Below are 19,968 nucleotides of genomic sequence, written 5' to 3' on the forward strand. Positions count from 1 at the left end.
CTTTTTTACCCTTAATAGTAAATCAAGTCAATCAGCATAGCAACTCAGTAATTTAAGGGGGAAAAGAGCAATGCTGCTTGTTTAAGGAATTATTTATTTCAGTTTAACACAAAAGCACTCCAAAGTACCATTATCTTTTCTTTTAATAGGACTCTGCCTGTTTTAGTGTTGATTTTATACCTTCTTCCTTATGCTAGGCAAATCTCTGTTACACTTTACAAAGGACACTATTTATAAAAATTAAAACTACAGATTACTAAGTTATAACCTAGTTCATGGTGGCAGAGATAACTTAAAATTAAATTTTATTCTTCTGTATTTTCTGGACTTTTATGTGTGGTGATAAGTTTTTAGCAATTGTGGCAAGTATTGCTGTTGCTTTTTTATGAATTGATGCTCTTTAAGCAATTTTATCTATTCCCAGCTGACTACCACAGCAGTGGCCACACTGTTATTAATGGCTGGAAGATCCACAACACTGCAAAGAATAAATGGTTTGTATGCATGGCAAAAACCCCTGAAGAGAAGCAAGAATGGCTGGAAGCTATTTTGAAAGAGCGAGAGAGAAGAAAAGGTAGGTCAATAAACCTCCTTGTGTTGCTCTGCCAGAAAGCTATACTGTATTTTTATGTTGGGGTATAAAGCAAAAGCAGCTGGTAGGCAAACTTGTCCTGTCAGGTTCAGCTGAAGATTTATGAATACCAGTCTGGGAAAAATGAATCAAACTTGTACTGGGAAGGGCATGATGTCTTGAATCATATATGCTGGTAGTAAATGCTGTTTGAGAAATGGGGAGATGATTTAATCTGTGATTTTACAGCTTATCCTCAACCAGTATAAATTGTCATAAATTCATTGAGACCAGTGTATTATTATCATGATTTGTGGTATCTGAGGGTCTATCCTAAATGCCTCGTGGGATTTGTATGCACTGATTTCCTTTGTGACTGGCCATTGGAATCACCAAAATGAGCAGGCTTTTTCTGTTGGATCTTAAAGCGGATGATCCAAACTGAAATTGTACATGACACATTCATAGCTCCATCTTGGATGTATTACCTCCTACCCAAGATTGTAATCACCATTTCCAATCACCTTTGGAAAACTACTATCTTTCTGAGTGACTGAATTAAGGTGGAAGAATACTTGGATGAAATAAAATCCTGATCTCAAATGTGACCACAAATAACTTCACATGTTCAAGGTGAACCCAGCACCAAGTAGAAGCCGGGAAAGATGATGCATCATCATTTTCTGGAACTAATTTCATTTGAAACCCCAAATATCCTAATTAGTAGTGCTATTTGGAGACTTGATGTTGAGAGAAAATATGACCTTGTATTCAGATCTGTGATTCTTTTCCTGATTTTTGTAGATTTTCCATCACCTGTTGCAGTAACTGTTGGTTTGTGCCTCTGTTGTAGATGGACACTAATATTTTCTTTTATCTTTTAAATTTGAGTACTGGATGTTCTAGAATCTCTTGTAGGATCAGAGTTTCAAGTAGGGTGTTTCAGCACCAGCTAATCAGTAGTGTCATCAGGAATTTGTAGCAGAAAAGATAAAAAATGCCTTAGAGGTCTAAACTGTCAACACTTTTAAAATATGAAAAATGTTTAAAAAATGAAAAAGCGGTGTGGTAGACATAGTGCCAAATACAAAAAACCCCAGTTTTGTCTGAAATACAGAGTAAGTAGTTGTATTTTATGTTGATGAATTCTTACTGTTTCACACTAATCAACTAAGCAGCTGATAATAGAAATGAGTTGGAGCTAAACTTGGCAAGCTGGAGGTCTGAAGTAGCCATCCCAAAGCCAATGTCTTAGGATTTTAGCAACCTATGATTTGTGGAAGCTTTCTGGTCCTGATGCTCTCAGTGGTCTTGCTTCCAAGGAGAAAACTATGAAAACCATGAAACCAGGAGGAGATGAGACCGACATAGATTAAGACTGCAACACAGAATTGTTGAAAACCAAATGAGTTGGAAGATTCAATGGACTGAGAGAAACAAAACCTCTACTTTTACTTGGAATCCATGTAGCAGAAGCTGAACAAAAAGGAGCTGAAGTAATGCTCTGAATTAAATGATTTAGCACAGTTTTCATCTTTTGTAATAAAATCATAAACTTGGACCACTTTGTAGACTGTATTTGCTTGCTACAGGAAATCAAGATGTATTGGAAACTTCTTGCAGAAATTTCTGTCAATTTGGTGACTTTCCTGTAAACCCCCGAGGCATTCAGAAATTTATTTCAAAGGTGGTCATCTTTAAGATTGATGATATGATACTGTGATGACCTTACTTGAAATGTCAATACAAATAACAGCATCAACATCCTATAACTCCAGAAGTAGTATATTAGTTAAGTTTTCTTTTCCCTGGGGTACTCCGAGTTTTATTTATGTGACATCACTGCTATCTGGTTCCTGGATGTTGTTCAGTTCCCAGTATCACCATTTGCTTCTCATGACAGACGCATTTCTTCAGGCTGTATTTTCAAAACTAAAGAGTACCAGACCCTTACTCAGATGGGATATCATAGGATGACTTGGGTTGCAGGGGGCCATGAAGATCTAGTTCCAACGCCCCTGCCAAGCCTGAATGCTTTTGTGGAAAAGGGGTGAATTATCTATGTGAAACTAGAATATGCATACCTGATAACTTGTTACTACTATTAACTTGAAATTTGAAAAATATTCCTTTCAGTGCAGATCTTTTTATTATCACATGGTCAGTGCAAAACCGAGTCTCCTTATTTTACAGTTGTGAAGACATGATTACTCCCTTGCAAGTGTTCATATACTGATGTCTGTTATTACTGCAAAATAAATGTGATGTAGATAGACTAACAAATTAACTTCTCTGTGAGAAAAATATATTTTGGTTAGGCTTTATGAAGATCAGATGTTCGTGGTTTAACTTGATCATGAGAAAATAATGAAAACCAGCTCTTCAATTTTTTTTGGATGTAAAGTATCAGTATTGCTTTTCCATTTCAGGGAAGATACTGAGATATAATGGCAATATCGCTTCATAAAATGTTAATGCATTTTTGGCAGGTTTAAAATTGGGCATGGAACAGGACACTTGGGTGATGATCTCTGAGCAAGGAGAAAGATTGTACAAAATGATGTGCAAACAAGGGAATCTCATCAAAGACAGGAAGAGGAAATTAACCACTTTCCCCAAATGCTTTCTTGGAAGGTAGTATATGCATTTGTTAGTGTGAATGCTTGCCATCTAAACCCACATTTTAAAGCTTCTTTGGGATTCTGTAGAAACTGCTCTTCATTTGTAATGTCTGTTAGGCCTATTTGCCTCACAGAATTTAGCCATAATGTAAAATGGTCTGCCTGAAATACATGAATGTGTTCTCGTTTTCAAAGTAGTTCTATTAAAGAGACAAGGCTCCAGAGGGCATGGTGAAAATATGGAAATGCATCAAGTGAATTAGTTTCTCTCAAAAAATATTTCCCAACTTTTCAAATTCATTTTGTTTTGGAATTACTAGTTTGGAGTGTAAAATTTTATTTATTTCACCTAAGTAATCTTTGCCTCTTAAAACAGCTCTGTCCTTCTCTTGCTTGAAGGTCAGGAACAGAGTTAGTAAATAAGGTTTACATGTTTAAATTATCAGGAGGATATTTATAATGCCTTATTATGCCTATGGCTTAAGAAGACTGAAAAAGAAATAGATGGCCTTAAAATGTGTCTATGAAAATAAAAAATCATTTGGGAGACAGAAGAGTTATCACTTATTTTATTTGGCTATAAGATAAGTACTTACAACCATAAGTTAAGTGTGAAAAGCATTTTTATAAAATAGAGTGTTTTGCACAAAAAAGTTGTTGAGAAGATACTACGGGGTTCAAAAGGGGAAATAAAACTTGGGAGATTCTTATGTGCTGTTGGAAGTGACGCAGTTGAAGAGAAATGAAATCAAGATTAAGATTAATGATTCTACCAAACTTCTACCATAAGTTATGGTAGAATCATGATTCCTCAGTGAAGTTGTTGGATGCAGGTGAAGAACACACTCATGCTGAGGAGCCACTTGAATCTACCTGAAATGGCTCCTTTTCAGTGCTGTCTTTGGAGTGAACTGTTTTGAAGAATGCTTCTGCTGGTCCCAGGGTCACCAGTTAAAACCCATGAATGTGAAGGTTGCGCTACCTCATTGCACTTTTGATTTGTAACATGCACATCTTATCTGCTGTAGATCCAGTGTCTCTGGACTGCATCAGATTTGCTTTGGTGGAAGCCTGGCATTTTATGTGCATGAATATATACTTAGTAGATAAGCTCTGGATGTCAATGTGTTTGAGACACCTTGGAAGTAACAAGCCTACTGTTCGTTCATACTGTGGTTTTATTCTGCCACCATGGCACGCCTGCCCTGGATAAGTGCAGTAGGAATGCCTGGGATTGCCTTATATTGGTCGGTCTTATCAAATGCAGTTGACGATATCCCAGAAAACATGAAAAATCTTTACTATGTGCCAGGTTAACTTCATGGATGGAAAACATCTGAGCAGAAAAGACATCTCATGGGAAACTGTCTGTGGTTATGTCAAAATAAAAGAAAAGCTGTAAAGACTGAGTTTTTTTAAAGGTGGTACAGCATTTTGAGGATCATTGGGCAAAAGAATCATTTACAAGACTAGTAAGAAACACTAGTAATGAAGAGGAACGTGCAGTAGATCTGGTGGTGATCACCACCATCTCATCTCTGGTGATGAGATGTAAAGTTTGTTTTCTTTATCTGTTTTTCCAGCGAATTTGTGTCCTGGCTGTTGGAAATTGGAGAGATACACAAGTCTGAAGAAGGTGTTCATCTTGGCCAAGCTTTACTAGAGAATGGCATTATTCACCATGGTAAATAGAGTTAGTTTTAACTTAGTTGTTTTCAAGATGATTGTTGTAACTAGAATGGACTTAATTTTGTTTGACTAAAAGATGGTCTTGTTAACACAAGACAGCTTGTGGAATCTGCATTATATCCTTCCAGGGGCCTCATGGGGCCATTGTCCATGTCCATAGCAGATTTGCTGGGAAAGGCTCCACTGATTTAATCAGATTTTCTCTCTGCTGTTGGGATCACAACATCAGGGAAAAGGACATAGAGAAGCATTGCTGTCCTTTTGTAAGCAAAAAAAAATTCTGAGGCAACACAGAGTAGTACACTACTTGTGAGGATTCTAACCTTTATTAAGGCCAGGCATTTTAGGGAAGGTGTTCAACTAAGAATTTTACATGACAGTGAGTCACAGCTGGCTGTTTTGATAAATGAGCATGGTCATCTGTTAGATGTTACAAGTGGAGCTGATGAATCTGTAACCTAACAATTTAATCTTTTGCATTTTAAGGCCTTCTCTTCACTACATTGTATAGTTACTAAAATTGCTATTTTGATGCTGAAATCTGCAATCAACTCTCTGCATTTAGTTTATTGTGGAGAAAAGTATCACTCAGAGGTTTCATTTTTTTTAGCCAGTAAGAAGGTTTGATTTCTGCAGGTAGTTTGCATTGGCAACATTTTTCTCCTACTAGAACATGTCCGTATCTCTGTTGTTATTACAAGGTAGAGTCTAACAGGACCATAGAAGTAAACTGGAGAAGCTTCTTTGAAGCCATGTTTTACAGAATCTGATATCATAGGTACAGTCACTCCAAACAAAGTTGTCAAGTTAGTTACCACACCATCATAGATCCAGGATGTAAATTTAGATGGAATCTTTGATAATATACATTTTAATACTTCTGTACTCCAGCTAACAACTAATTTAATACTTAATTTAAGTTCTTTGCAATGACTTTAATGTCCTTGACTGGAAAGAAAGTGGGAGAAACACAGTGCCACTGAGTTGTGTGTGTTTTAAACATATGAAAAGTAGGAGGAAAAATATTAAGGTTATTAATCAGTAGTCATGTAGTCGTCATTTCTTTAATGTCAGTCTACATTATTTTCTTCCACAGTCATTCAAATGTCAGATGCTATTATGTTTACTACACACACTGAGCTGTTTTCAATGGAATGATTCTGTTGCCAGAGATTCTTCTCCTGATCTTGTAATTTATATCCTAAATACACCCATAGATTTTCTCAATGCAGAGTTAAATGAATATTGTGTAACTTCATGAGATAAAAGGGTAATTATATTAGAGCATAGAAATGTGAGCCAGACATGCTACTTTGAATAGTGAATCCAGCTGTAGTTCACTGAAAATAGCATTCCTAAAATAAAGTTGAATGAACCATCTGTTTTCACGGAGGGAGCAAGGGAGGAAGAACGTTTGGCTGTTATTTACATTGCAAATATTGTAGAGGCCTTTGTTGAGAACTTGCATATTCAGGAGGCTGGCCATTATTGTCACTGTGCTGGAGTTCATTCTAGCAGTGACAGAATCATGTTGTGATGGACATTGTTGTTCTTCCTGACATGTGAACTCTAGCAAGCAGAAAAGTTACAGTTTTTCCTTTTTTCCCCCCCTCCAATTTTATATAAGGGGAAAGATCTGTTTGTATGCTGCTATTTTAAATCTACCTTGTGGAATTCTCTGCTATCTGAACTGACTGATACCATTCAATGGAGTGAGGTACTTTGTCCTCTCGCTGCAGCTGATTAGAGATGGAAACCTTGTCTCATTGGATTAAGAGGCTTTGTAGTTACAAAAATAAACTGAATATCAGATAGTTTAAAAATGAATATGGCTGTGCAGTTCCTTGAACTGACATAAGGATCTGATTTTAAATTACCTTGGCAAGCAAATGAAAAGAAAAGACCAGTTTAAATCTTGATCAATTCCCTTTATGTAGTGTATGCCATATAAATACATATCCCAGCATAAATGTGGCTACGGTGTTGGAAATGGCACACAAAGCAACTTGGCCTTCCTTATTTAGTGGTAATGCAGCATTTTGTGAGCTCAGGTTTTTGAAACCCAGCAAGTCCCAGCTCTGTGGAGCTACTCCCTTAGTTTCTGGCACACTCTGGTAACTTGGGACTGCAGAGACAGAGTTGTGCTTGTGTTCCTCAGAGGGCATAGCCTGCTCTGTTTGTCATGGGCATGCAAGAAAGGAAAGGTGCTTTGTCATCCTTGTTCCCTCCCAGCACATCCCTGTAACAATGAGGAATAATTTGGCTTTAAGCAAAACTGTCTTGATTTTTATTTTTATTTTTGGAACTTGCTGGTTATAAAGAACTTTTTATTTGTTAATCTATTGGAATACATTATTTTTTCTTCAACAGTAGGATTATTTTTTAATTATAGAGCTAGAAGACGTGGGGTTTTTTTTTGGTTAAATGGTCACAATCCATTAAAATTCACATAGATACTTATGTTAGGCATTGTGTGTGAAAATTTTGTAGTCTATCTCATATATTTAGAGGCAATGATATGTGAAAGAGCTTAGGAATTATTTTGAATAATTCAGTTCAAGGCAATTGGAATAGTGTCCTGGGCTTTACTATTTGTAGATATATCAAATGCAGGTAGAGATGTTATTTTGCTCTTGCACATGACACTTCATATATGAAGTTCAGTTTTTATGTCTGTGTATCAGATGCTGTGGGAAATACTGAGGAGCTTGAAGGGGCATGAAAAATGACACAGATGGAAGGCACCTCACTATACAAAGTTTATGATGCCTAACTGAATTTTTGGAAAATAATTATGTATGATGGCTTAATTGCTTGTTATAGGAACGCATGCACAGAATTACCTAACTCTCTCAGGTGTGTTACTCTGATAAATGAAGACATTGCAGCACCCTCCTTTATCAGTTGATGACATGTAAATTGACTTTCAAAATTTAAGGTTACAACTGCAAGTGAAGCTGTAATTAATAAAGCAGTTATCTTAGGATGGTGATAGTGCCTAAGCCTGTCCTCAACCATCAAATGGATCAGCTGTTTTTCAGAAAGATTTGCAGCTGTGCAGTTTCCAGGAGAACTTTTGTATCCTAAGATATGACTTGTTTTCACAAAATACTTGAAGTTGTGAGATTTGTTGCCAGAATCTTGTGACACTCTGGAATTCCACCTGTTAAGATAATTTTTCCCAGGTCCTTGGGGAAATAGATTATCAGCATCTTCATAACAATTGCCAGTCTCTTGCACTTACAATGTTTAGGTGACTCTATGTAGAGGGAGATGTTCCTCTCTCCTTTGTTCCCACTGCAAGACTGGTCAAATGTGTTGTGTTTGTGTATTTACTGAATCATCTGAGATTGGCCTCTTCAAGAATGAGGACAGAAAATAATGTCGAGGAATAATATGAATTGTTGCAAAAAAAGTCTTAGTTGGCTATTTGCTAGATAAGCTCTACAAAAGCTCTGAAGACTAAAAGGAATTGAGGGCCTCATTTTTCATGCTGTCCCCTGACTGTCCTCCTTATTCTTTTCCCTGTGACTTGAAACTGTTTGTTTTCCTCTGTACTACTTAAATGTTGTAAGAAATACTGTCACCAGCGGCTTAAAGGAGCTTAGGGCAGATGATCTAACTGGGCTTCCTGGCCTCCCTGTTTGAAATATACCTATTGATGTGTTTAGGGCTCTTATTAAAAGGAATGATGCTGACCTTCTTCTCTCTCCTTGGTTTCTTCAGAAAGTCATTTAACAATGCCTTTTTTCCTTTTAATTTAGTTACAGATAAGCACCAATTCAAACCTGAACACATGCTGTACAGATTCAGATATGATGATGGAACATACTATCCCAGAAATGAGATGCAGGATGTCATCTCCAAGGTACAGAATAAAATAGTTGCTATTATTGGAAAGAGCACATCAGAAACTGAGATTCTGCTTGAAAAGTAATGTAAGATTTGCTGGGATAAACAACATCCCCTCACTGTTACCAATCTATATTTATGTGAATCAAATTCAGTTTTTCATTTGTAAGCTTTTGGTTAATTTTTACACATTTTAAACACAAAATTACAGTTTACTATTATGTAGTTATAGTTGCTATTCAGTGGTTTAATATGCAGGATGCTTTGCTTGTGTTTCTGGGTAATCCTGAAGCTGAGGTTCAGTCTGGTTTTTTTTCAGTCCCTTCTCATAGATATGAAGATATATGTAGGAAACTGCTCCCAGATTTCTCTAAAATCTGAGTGTCCTTTGTTAGTGTCCTAACTAGGCAGTAGTTAGGACACTAATCTATAGTCACATAGATGTTTAGACATAATAGGTTATACTACCCATCTATGTTACTGGCAACAATGAAAAGATTGATCAAACTTTCCTTTAAACTCATTAATATTCAAATTTGTCATGATTTGGAGTCAGTAGAAAATGTCTGCATTTGGGTATTACACTGCAGTATAATTTAATTTTTGCTGCAGTTTAATTTAATTTTTGCTCCACTTGTTAATATGAAGTGCATCTAGAGGAATCTTCAATACTGAACTCCCAGGCAGAGCAAAGTAGGGTGGAATCTAATTTGACACAACTTTTAGTCCTTATACTTGCATATTGTAAACATAATTGCTTTTTGATAGTTTCCTAAGTAATTCTAATGTGTTTTTATTTTTTAAAATACAATTTTCCGATGGTAGTTTCTTAAACTACTGCAGATGTATAATTTATTTGCTTTTAATAGAAAACATTTCTAATATTTAAATCTTTTTGCATTTTTAAAATTGATTAGTTATAATTCTAATTTGTAAGCAAAGTATTGATGCATATAATGAAATGCAGTGGTTTTTACTGTAATTACACAGCTATGTGTAGAATAGTAACCACTGTTTGGGACAGCCTTAATGCATGGAAATGTTGATTTATTTTTTGTGTGCTTTTCTTTCTAAGTATTTCAAACCTTCAGAATTGTTTAATCCTACCTTAAAGCTAATCTGTTTTGCATGTGTCTCAGTAAGCTTAGGTTAGATAGGAAATGTGTTCGTTCTCATAATTTATTCATCAATATTGTTATCGGGGAACATTGTTTTGGTACATGAAAATACATAGAAATTTGAACAGATCTTTTTAATATGAAAATGAAATCCACTAACAGCATTCAGACTTCCTTACTATGTCCCTGCCTCTTGTCTGTGTGAGTGTGTGGTTGACTCACCACCTCTTTCTCTTTAACAGGGTGTACGACTGTACTGTCGCCTTCACAGTCTCTTTACCCCAGTAATTAGGTGAGTGCAATTGGGAAATCCTGGGGGAGTCATTTGGAAGAAGTACATGATCTGAAGATACTGTGTTTGAATGTAGGAACCTAACCCATCCTTTCAAGATTGGTTTTTTGAGAGCAATCAGATAAGATTGAAATGCTGTCAAGACAAAAAGCATAACCGAACCACTAAATGGCTGCCAACTCTGCTCAATATAACTTTTTTAATGGACTTCTAGAGCCTCCTAGGTCCTGATGGATATGCTTATATGCTTACTGTATATATTAGTGCACTCCTTTACTAATACACCATTACCTCATTAGAATAGTCCCAGAGCGACACACCTGCCTTCATACTCCATTGACAATATCACCCAAATAAGTTGTGATCAACCTCCTCATTTCTGTGCACAAGAAAAGCTTCATTTACTAGTTTTTTCCTCCAGAGAAAACTCCTCAACCATTAAGTGCTCAGTTCATGCTTGCACTAACTTGGTTATAAATGACAAGTATTTTTCTTTTTCTTCTGAGCTTTTGTTTGATTTTGAAAAATTGTTTTGTGTTATTTTGAACAGGGATAAAGACTATCACTTGAGAACCTACAAATCTGTGGTTATGGCAAACAAATTCATAGATTGGTTGATTGCCCAGGCAAGTAGACACCTTTGGATTTATGTATGTTTTCATTTAAATTCTGACTTGAAAGCTAGTGATATATCAAGAACAACATACAAACACTTTATGTAGTGTAATCCTCTTAAACCAGTAAAGCAACAGAAATCAGCTGTCATCAACTATGCTTTTCATTGCTATAGTGCTAATCTTTCTGATCTGAAATTGAATTGAAATGTTTTGATGGCACTTAGCTTTGTGATTCAGCATATAACATGGTCCAGGCTTAAAATGAAATGAAATGAGAAACTCTAAATTACTAACTAGATGAGCAAAAGTCAGTACCAATTTGTTGCCATCAATTCTGTTTCATTTTAAATGAACAAGAAACAAGCATGATATCCTGCTCACTCTGTCAACATGCACTAGTTCCATAAAATAAAAGTTTAAACTTTGATGCTTATAGGTTCTATTACGTTCAGTTTTTATGGAAAATGCAGCCTTGCTGAAGTTTTTTCCTATTTATTTGTAATTATAGAATGTTATAGCATATAAAAGTCCCTTCCAACCCAAACTGCTCCTTGATTCTATGATAAACATGTATATACTGGTTTTTATATGTGTATATATATTTATACACTTGAAATGTATACATAGAGGTGGTGGTGGCAAATGTAATCTACAGTAATTGCCATCCCTGTGGGATGATGCCATTGTGCATGGCTTCCATTTTGCTAATATTTTAAAATACATTTTAAACATGTACTGTGTTTTAACAGGGGGATTGCCGGACCAGGGAGGAAGCTATGATATTTGGTGTAGCTCTTTGTGATAATGGGTTTATGCACCATGGTAAGTAAATACATTCTCTACAAGTTATGCTTACTTTCTGTTTAATGTTATCTGCACAGTTGGAAGGAAATGCAGGGGCAGATAAAGATATTACAGAACAGATGGAAAGTTCTTCTATTGTATCACTAAAGAGATTGATGCTACAGTCTTCAAGGAAAAAAATAGCTACTGTATACTCTGAAAACTATATCCAATTTTATAGCATGTGCTGTGGATTTAATCCGCTACAGGATTTAGTGGGGGCAGTTTTATTAGTCACTTTGCAAGAAATGTCTTAAGAAAGTAATGCTTGTTGGCACTGGTGAGACAATAAAAAAATCATGTAGGAGAGAAATGTGAGATTTTGGGGGGAATTAATAAGATGTGAAGGATCATGGCTTCAAAAAAGTGGGAGAAAGCGGATTGGATAAAAATGACAAAATCATAAGGATAGTAAAGAACAAAGAAGGAAGAAGAGACCAGAGATATGTGCAGCACCAAAATTAAGGTGAACAAGGACCCATTTAATACCATCAGAGGGAAGATTTCAGTGGAAGGATTGAAGTAGCAGGTCATTTACTGAAATGAAAAGAGGAAGAAATACTTTTTATCTGTTTGTTTAGACAAAGGGTATGAACATACTCTCCTGTATTGTTCATCCTTTTTCCTTTGACTTTTGAACTCACAAACTGCATCTACTGGCTGTTCTGCTTGCTTCTACATCCCCAGCAAACCTGTTTATAATTCTAAATCCAGCATGCTTCACTGTCTGGAGAATGCCAGAACTTGGTGGTGAGCATCTTCAGCAGCTGTCCAGCAGAACTTTTCAAAATCATGTTTTAAAATCCCTTTTAGGAAGAAACCTTGTGCTTAGTATTTTCACTAAAATGATTTCAGGCTAATACATCTTTCTCAGCTTGGTGGAATCTAGATGTTTTAGTTGAAAACATGAGCTTAGTGATACCTGTCTCTCTGTAATGAATCCAAGTAACAAGTGTTGTCTGTGTTAAAAGATTTCCCTAGATTCACACACACAAACAATAGTTTACTAGCATTCAATATGTGTATGCATGTTGAGTATTTAATGGTTCATGAAAGACATGATATTCAAAAGTTGAAAAGAAAATCAAGATTAATATGTCTGGGTTTTTGTCATACAGTGTTAGAGAAAAGTGAATTTAAAGATGAACCACTGCTGTTCCGTTTTTATGCGGATGAAGAAATGGAAGGATCAAATATGAAGCACAGACTCATGAAACATGATCTGAAAGTAGTGGAAAATGTCATAGCCAAGTCATTACTGGTGAGTGAAACACCATCACTGTGTGCTTTGATGAATAAAAAAATTGGTCATAATGGCAATATATTAGGACAGTTTATTGTTATTTAATCAAGACATACTTCAGTTTTATTGATGCCTTTCTGAACAATATTTTAAAAATTATTTTACAGATTAATTCTAATGAAGGAACCTATGGTTTTGGTTTAGAAGATAAAAATAAGGTGCCAATTATTAAAGTGGTGGAGAAAGGTTCAAATGCTGAGGTATGGAATATTATAAATTATCTTCCCTGTTTTATTTACTTCATCACAGATGTATGTTTTGTACATCATGTAGGAAAGGCTAAAGTGGTAGGTGACAGTGAGCACTTACTAAGAAAGTTGTACCTAGGAGTTTTTTCCCTTTCTCCTTTTTTAAAATTTGTTTGGTTTTTTGTTTGTTTTCTTTTTATCTTTTTATTTTTATTTAAAATATTGTTTTGACCATATTTTGACACTTATTTTCTGCTCAGCTAAATTGTCATATTGATTGATATTATAAAAGTTGTCATTTATAATATTCCAGTAATGACATTAATCATAATTGAAATCAGCATTATTGGTAGAATATGAAATGGATATAGAGCTAGTCTGTGAGTTGCAGTTGACATATTTCATAGTAAAGGATGTATCAAGCTTTAGATAAAATCTGGGATTTGAGACCCTGAATGAATAAAGTACAGCCTTCCTGTAGCATTGCTTTAGGTTCTCTTTGGGTTAATTAATATTCTACTGAGCAGCATGGGAGTCTCTGTATATGTAAAGATAAAGTATGTGATGCTCTTTCATTAGAGAAAAATTTCAAGGCTTTCTAAATCTCATGGTGGAGTATAAATTTAAATTATAAATAGACACAGCAAATGATTAATATAATTCAGCCACAGAGCTAAATGATCTGATTTCTATCAGTCAGGTTCTGCCATATTCTCAGATGGCACCAGGGCTTTGCCCATACCCTGAGCCACTCTTTGTACTCCTGTATTTCTACTGTAATGGTGCTTTTCATGTTAGACCAAAGTTTAAAAACTCTTTACTTTGGAGCTTAGCGAATATTCACTTACTAAAATATTAGTTGGGTCTTTATGAAAAGAAGCTTTAGTTCCTTTGGAAAATGGTGGATGAAAAATTAAGTACTGTCATAAAATAAATGGCTCAGTCAAAGCTGTTGTGTTAATTACTAGAAAAATGAACTGATATTGTAATACTGTCACAAAATCTTGATTAATACCAGGTCTTGTAATTAGCTCTCTTCAGAATGAGTGCTTACCCTTCACATGAATTTAACCAGTTTTAGAAACATTTTGTGATGTAAGTCCCTTGTGCATGGTTTGTATGTGAAGGAGTCATAAAGAATGTAAAGAAAATGTGAATGTCATTTTTTCTATTGGGGTTGCATGCCAGCAGAGGAAAACATAATGTTAGTGGTTATAAAAGCAAACAAGTACACAACTGTTGTTATTTTCTAGATGGCAGGCTTGGAAGTTGGGAAGAAAATCTTTGCCATTAACGGTGACCTGGTTTTCCTGCGACCCTTCAGTGAAGTGGATTGCTTCCTGAAAGCCTGTTTAAACAGCAGAAAGCCCCTGAGGGTTCTTGTGAGCACCAAACCTCGAGAGTAAGTTGTCATTCCTTTGAGAAGTTTTACAAACAACAATTGAAGGGAATTTTCAGATCAGTGGAACTTCAGAGAGCACTACTGTAAAGAGGTTTTAGATGCTGTGTCTGATCTGACTTTGCAAAGTCAAGCAATTTGATTTACCTTGATTTTGTTTTATCCTATTTGTGAGTCAGCAAAAGAATCACATGAGTGCTTTTGATCTTCAGCTCTGCCACTTTAAGTACATGCAGGTACTGCAAGTTTAAATGAAATTTCATGGACTATATGGTCAGTTTTGATCACTTATCTCTGGCTGTGTGTATTAAACAAATTCCTGTGTCTGGGGATTAGTTGCTGGTTTGTCATTGTCAGACTCTGTGGTCCCATGGGCCCCTTCAGCTGGTGTGTTGGTTGTGTAAACAGCAGGAGGAAGTAAACAGCTCCTCATCTTTGTCAAACAGATGCATTTCTGTACACAGTTTTGCCCATTCCTCCCTAAACACGAGTTTTGTTATGCAAAAGAAATACAAAGCGGGGCCTAATAATTGCGTTCACTAAGTATGTAAATGAGCATAAGTCTATTCGTAAAGTTAATGCAGTTTTTGCTAGGTTATACATAACAAATAAGAAGTAGACTAAGAAAAATTTGTCAGAAGTAATTTTTTATTCAAAATCCACAGAATAAAGAGGTGCCATTCTCTGTTACCATGCAGCATACAGAGTGCCTTGCTCAGGAATGGCTCTGGTTAAGTGGCAGATTGAAGATCTATTTCTCATCTTGATAAGCAAAGGTGTCTTAAGAAGTAAAATGGCACCCAAAACAAGAAAAATAAATAAGGCATAAAGATGCTTATCTGGACTGATACTGCAACACATGTTCCCACCCCCAAACAAATTAAAATAACAAAATTAAAAATCCCCAGACCACAAGATAGCAGAAAGCATAAAAGCATCTTGGCCTTTCTTTAATGCAAATCTTGATTTAATTTCTGACTCAACTTGTAGGTAAATTTCAAGGCTGAGAGAGATGGTCTAGTGAATTTAGAGTTCACAGAAGTCAAATTTGTTTCTCGTTTTCCCTGCTTTTTGTCAGCAGCTGCTGCTAGCACAACTGAGTTCACAGAAGACAATTCTCTCCTGAATTCTTAGCCTAAACTGCCAGTGATGATCTTTCATAGTTATTTGCATCATCTCAAAGCAGTTTCAGAATGCAATCAAATAGATAGTACCAGTAGTGAATATATGAGTACATTAAATGATGTTATACTTAAAAAATGTTTCAAGTGAAAAATTATTTTTCTCTATATATTATTATATTTAAAAAATATAGACTTCAATGAAGTTTGGATCCCACCTCTGATGATAATCATCTCCAAATGCCTAGTATTATGTATACTAGAAAAAAAAAAAGTACAAGAAATGATGCAATTCTCTTATTCAAAACTGCCTGTAAATCAAGTTTGCTACAGTCCAAATGTATTTTAAAATCACTTTTCAGCATCAATTTGAATTTGTTTGCTTTTGCAATGGGAAATGGAGCTTGGGGCAAAGATCCCTGCAATAATAGCAGAACTGGCTCTGGATGGAAAGGCTGCAAAGTTAAATCAGTGCACTGTTATGCATGACCTAACTAGGTCTGATAAGGGCTAATGCAGCTGTGTTGCTTTTTGTAGACCCTGAGCTGATATCACGAGAGTATGCTAGTTTACTTTGGGTGAGCTCAGGGCTTAATTTGAAGGAGTAGATGTGAATTTTGATTTTCAGAATTGTGTTTTTGTTGGTTAGATTTGTTGGTAAGTTTATTACAAGTCATGCGAACAGTGGATGATTCTTATTTTACAAAACTCAGTAGCTACTTTCTGGCTGCTCAGAAAAACTGCAATGAAACATTTTTTCAAGAAAACTCAACAAGGAGAGGCACAGGCTGCTGGGAGTGCCTGATGCCTCTTTGTGAGGATGGGGACTACAAGGACTCATTTTGCAGAAAGCGTGCTGTGTTTGAGGAGCTGTGCTGCAGGTGGAGCTACAGGAAGAAGTGAACAGGCTATGCAGTGTTTGAGTGAATGAGCAAAAGAGAGATCAATTATTTTCAGCAATGCTACAGTCTCAGACTCCCAGGAGTCTTGAACCTCCATTGTGGTGAAGAAGCAGATGGACTCAGAGCCCTGCAGGGTAATTAGCCAAGGACTGTTAGCTGGGGTCTGATAAAGATGGAGGCTGGAGGCACATCACAGCATGTACCACAAGAAGGTTCCTCTTTCTCTGAATTTGGCAAGTAGGACTGATACCTTTTACAACAGGTGTGGGGCTCTGGACCTAGAAGGCCAAACAACTGATGAGATGGGGCAAGATCCTTCTGGGATGGTGAGGCCTCCTGCAACAGCACCACCTGCACCCTGCATCAAGACCTCCTCTGTTAACAGGAAAAGAAGGGAAGTTGTGATAGGAGACTCCCTTCCAAGGGGAGTGGAGGGGCTGAGATGCCGAACTGACCCAACTCACAGGGAAGTCTGCAGTCTCCCAGGGCCTTGGATAAGGATTACTGGAAAACAATCCAGTCTGATTACACTCTGCTAATGATTGTTCAAACTGGCAGTGATGAAATAAAATGGAAGTCCAAGGGCCGTCAAAAAGACTACAGTGCCCTGGGATGATTGGTAGAGGGATCAGGAGCACGGTAGTTGGTTTTGTTGATTTTTTCAGTAACCAGGAATAATATCAATTGAATTAGGCAGACCCTTTAGGTCAATACATGGCTCCAGAGGTGGTGTCAGCAAAAAAATTTTGGGTTTGTTGACCACAGGATGATCTACTTGAACACCTTGTTTACTAATACCTGATGGGGTTCATTATTTCAGAGTGAAATTGTCTTTGCAGTTGTTGGGGTCCATCAGTGCTGGTCGCTTTTTAATCACCTCCTAAGGGCACAGGAGCAGGAAATTCCCAAACTGAGAAGTCAAACAGGTGAGGTAGAAAGCTGGCTTGGTTGAACAGGAATATTCTCTGGAAATAAAGCTAAAAAGGAAAGTTTATGCCCGGTGGAAACAACACCAAGTGACATGGGAAGAATGCAGAGATGCTGCTCACTGTTGCTGGGAGAAAATTCATGTGGCCAAAGGTCAACTGGAGTTGAAGATGACCAGAAACGTGGGGGCACAATAAGGAGTTTTTCAAGTATATTAATGCCAATAGGTAGTGTAAAAATAACATTGGCCTGTTACAGCATGGTCACCTCACAGATGGGGACAGGGACAATGCAGAGGTGTTTAATTTATTCTTCACCTCCCTCTTTGACATGGGTGGTGTTCCAAAGGAGGTCTTAGTGCCCTGAGCTGGAGATCCATTACTGTGAGAATGATCAGCTCTCAGCCAACCCTGAAATAGTGTGAGATCTGATGCTTCAGTTGGAACTGTACAAATCTATGGGGCCTGATGAGGGTTATCCAAGAATCCTCCAAGGACTAGCATGTCATTGTAAAGCCTCTCTTGATGATTTTTGAGCTGTCTTAGGAATCTGAAGAGGTGCCAGCTGACTGGAAGCTGGCAAACATCCCAATTTTCAAGAAGGGCAAGAAAGAGGACCTGTCAGTCCTCTTCCGGAACTAAAGAAGAAGTTTAGTTCCAGAAGAAACTACAGGCCTGTCAGTCTCACTTCTGCGCCTGACGAAGTTATTTTTCTGGGAGGTATTGAAAAACAGCTGAGAGACAACACAGTCATTGGTCACAGCCAGCACAGCTTCATGAGAGGAAAGTCCTATATATCAAACAAAGTTTCATTTTATGACAGGATACCTCACTGCAGTCTGCAACTTCCTGAAAAGTCGGGGTGGACACTGATCTTTTCTCCCTGGGTACCAGTGACAGAACCTGAGGGAAAGGCCTGTAATTCTGTCAGGGGAGTTTAGGTTGGATATTACAAAAATGTTCTTCACCCAGAGGGTGTTTGGGCACTGGAACAGGCTCCCCAGGGAAGTGGTCACAGCATCAGGCTGACAGAGTTCAAGAAGTTCTTGGACTGTGCTTGGGCACCTGCTGTGACTCTTGGGGTGTTTGTGAAAGGCCAGGAGTTGGACTTTGGTGATCCTTGTGGGTCCCTTCCAACTCAACACAGTCTGTGATTCTGTTAAAATGTAATATGGGTCTGAGTTCTGCCGTCTTCTACAGCTTCTCTGATCAGACCTGCTGTGATCTCTGGTCCCCAAGCTCTGTCCTCTTGGCTGGGAGAGACTGCCTGCCTTCCAGGGCTTTCAGTGTTGCTGTGCTATGGCAACTTACCTAAAGATCAGTCTGTTTGGGAGGAATTTTAAAGCTATGGTGGTGTTTTGATTATAATCAGCATATTCAATTTCCCTGTGAAATAGATTGTTTGCTGTCTTAGCTTGCCCTTATTTCTGATGTTAGTGGTACACAGTATTTGGAATATGAATGCTGCAAAATCTAAAAACTGATTTGAATAAAAGTGTGGAGTTTTACACCCTTGCAACCTACATGCTGCTGAATAACAAAAATGTTGCCTTTTGCTACATCCATGTTAAATCTTTGTTTGTATCAGGACAGTGAAGATTCCTGACTCTGCAGATGGACTTGGATTCCAAATCCGGGGTTTTGGCCCATCTGTTGTCCATGCTGTTGGGAGAGGTAAGCTATAAGAGCTGTCAATGGTACTGCTAAGTAAATGTTTAATATCTAAATGACTTGGTTGAGATGAGTCAAAATTACGTCCAGTAATCCATCTTAGATTTTTTTTTCCCCCAAAGTAACAAACAATATTAAATAAACTCAAATGTAATTGTTTTGTGCACTTATACTCTGTAAGCTTGGATACACCTTCCAACTGTCATTTAAAAATGTAGTTGTACCAATGTAGGAAAGTTAAGTTAAAGCTGTGCATTCTTTGCAGATTAAGGAGTAGCTGAAGGATGCAATACAACTGCTTGTTGGGAACCTGTGTGTTAATTTGTTAGGTGGCTACGTGGTTCTGCAGTGTTCTGAAAACATTTTACTAAGAAATGTGCTTTTTACAAATCTTTTCAAGAGTGTTAGTGGCTTTGTCTTAGTAATAGCAGATGGTTCATGTAAATACTATTTTGGGATGTGATTTTCAGACACTTGCTAACCTAACTCAATGTTTTTGAGCAGTGCATTTGTGCTAAAAGAAGTTATTTCTTGCTGTCTCATGTTGCTTGTGGTAGAGCAGACTGTGTTTTCAGTTATTGTGGGACAGTTGTGTCTCATTCCCCCCTCCTGCTTTCGTAACTGAGGCATGAAAAGTGAACTGATCTGCAAAACAGCCAGATTTGAACAGAATTTGATGACATTTTTTCTAGGTTGTGGTGCCAGAAATTAGATTTTCAAAAGAAAGACTAATAAACTACAGACTTAGTAGCTGATGTGTTAATTATTGTTGCACCTGGATCTCAAGTCAACTGCCTATCATTATTCATTAGGCACATACTTTATTCCAATTAGCCCCAACAATATGCAAGTGCT

At 37.0% G+C, this 19,968-nt stretch overlaps 1 protein-coding gene across 1 annotated transcript in view; it reads left to right on the forward strand.

The window, feature by feature from the left end:
- The window catches only part of PREX2 (phosphatidylinositol-3,4,5-trisphosphate dependent Rac exchange factor 2), a 171,377-nt gene that overhangs the window by 66,620 nt on the left and 84,789 nt on the right, over positions 1 to 19,968 (forward strand). Inside the window, exons 10-20 of the mRNA XM_005479357.4 lie at positions 425 to 574; positions 3,061 to 3,205; positions 4,776 to 4,876; positions 8,646 to 8,749; positions 10,094 to 10,143; positions 10,694 to 10,769; positions 11,510 to 11,582; positions 12,722 to 12,864; positions 13,014 to 13,106; positions 14,348 to 14,496; positions 19,031 to 19,116. Of these exons, the coding sequence (XP_005479414.1) occupies positions 425 to 574; positions 3,061 to 3,205; positions 4,776 to 4,876; positions 8,646 to 8,749; positions 10,094 to 10,143; positions 10,694 to 10,769; positions 11,510 to 11,582; positions 12,722 to 12,864; positions 13,014 to 13,106; positions 14,348 to 14,496; positions 19,031 to 19,116 (1,170 nt within the window). The remainder of the gene's footprint in view (positions 1 to 424; positions 575 to 3,060; positions 3,206 to 4,775; positions 4,877 to 8,645; positions 8,750 to 10,093; positions 10,144 to 10,693; positions 10,770 to 11,509; positions 11,583 to 12,721; positions 12,865 to 13,013; positions 13,107 to 14,347; positions 14,497 to 19,030; positions 19,117 to 19,968) is intronic.

The sequence above is a fragment of the Zonotrichia albicollis genome, chromosome 1, assembly GCF_047830755.1.
Source record: "Zonotrichia albicollis isolate bZonAlb1 chromosome 1, bZonAlb1.hap1, whole genome shotgun sequence".
NCBI classification, from domain to species: Eukaryota; Metazoa; Chordata; class Aves; order Passeriformes; family Passerellidae; genus Zonotrichia; species Zonotrichia albicollis.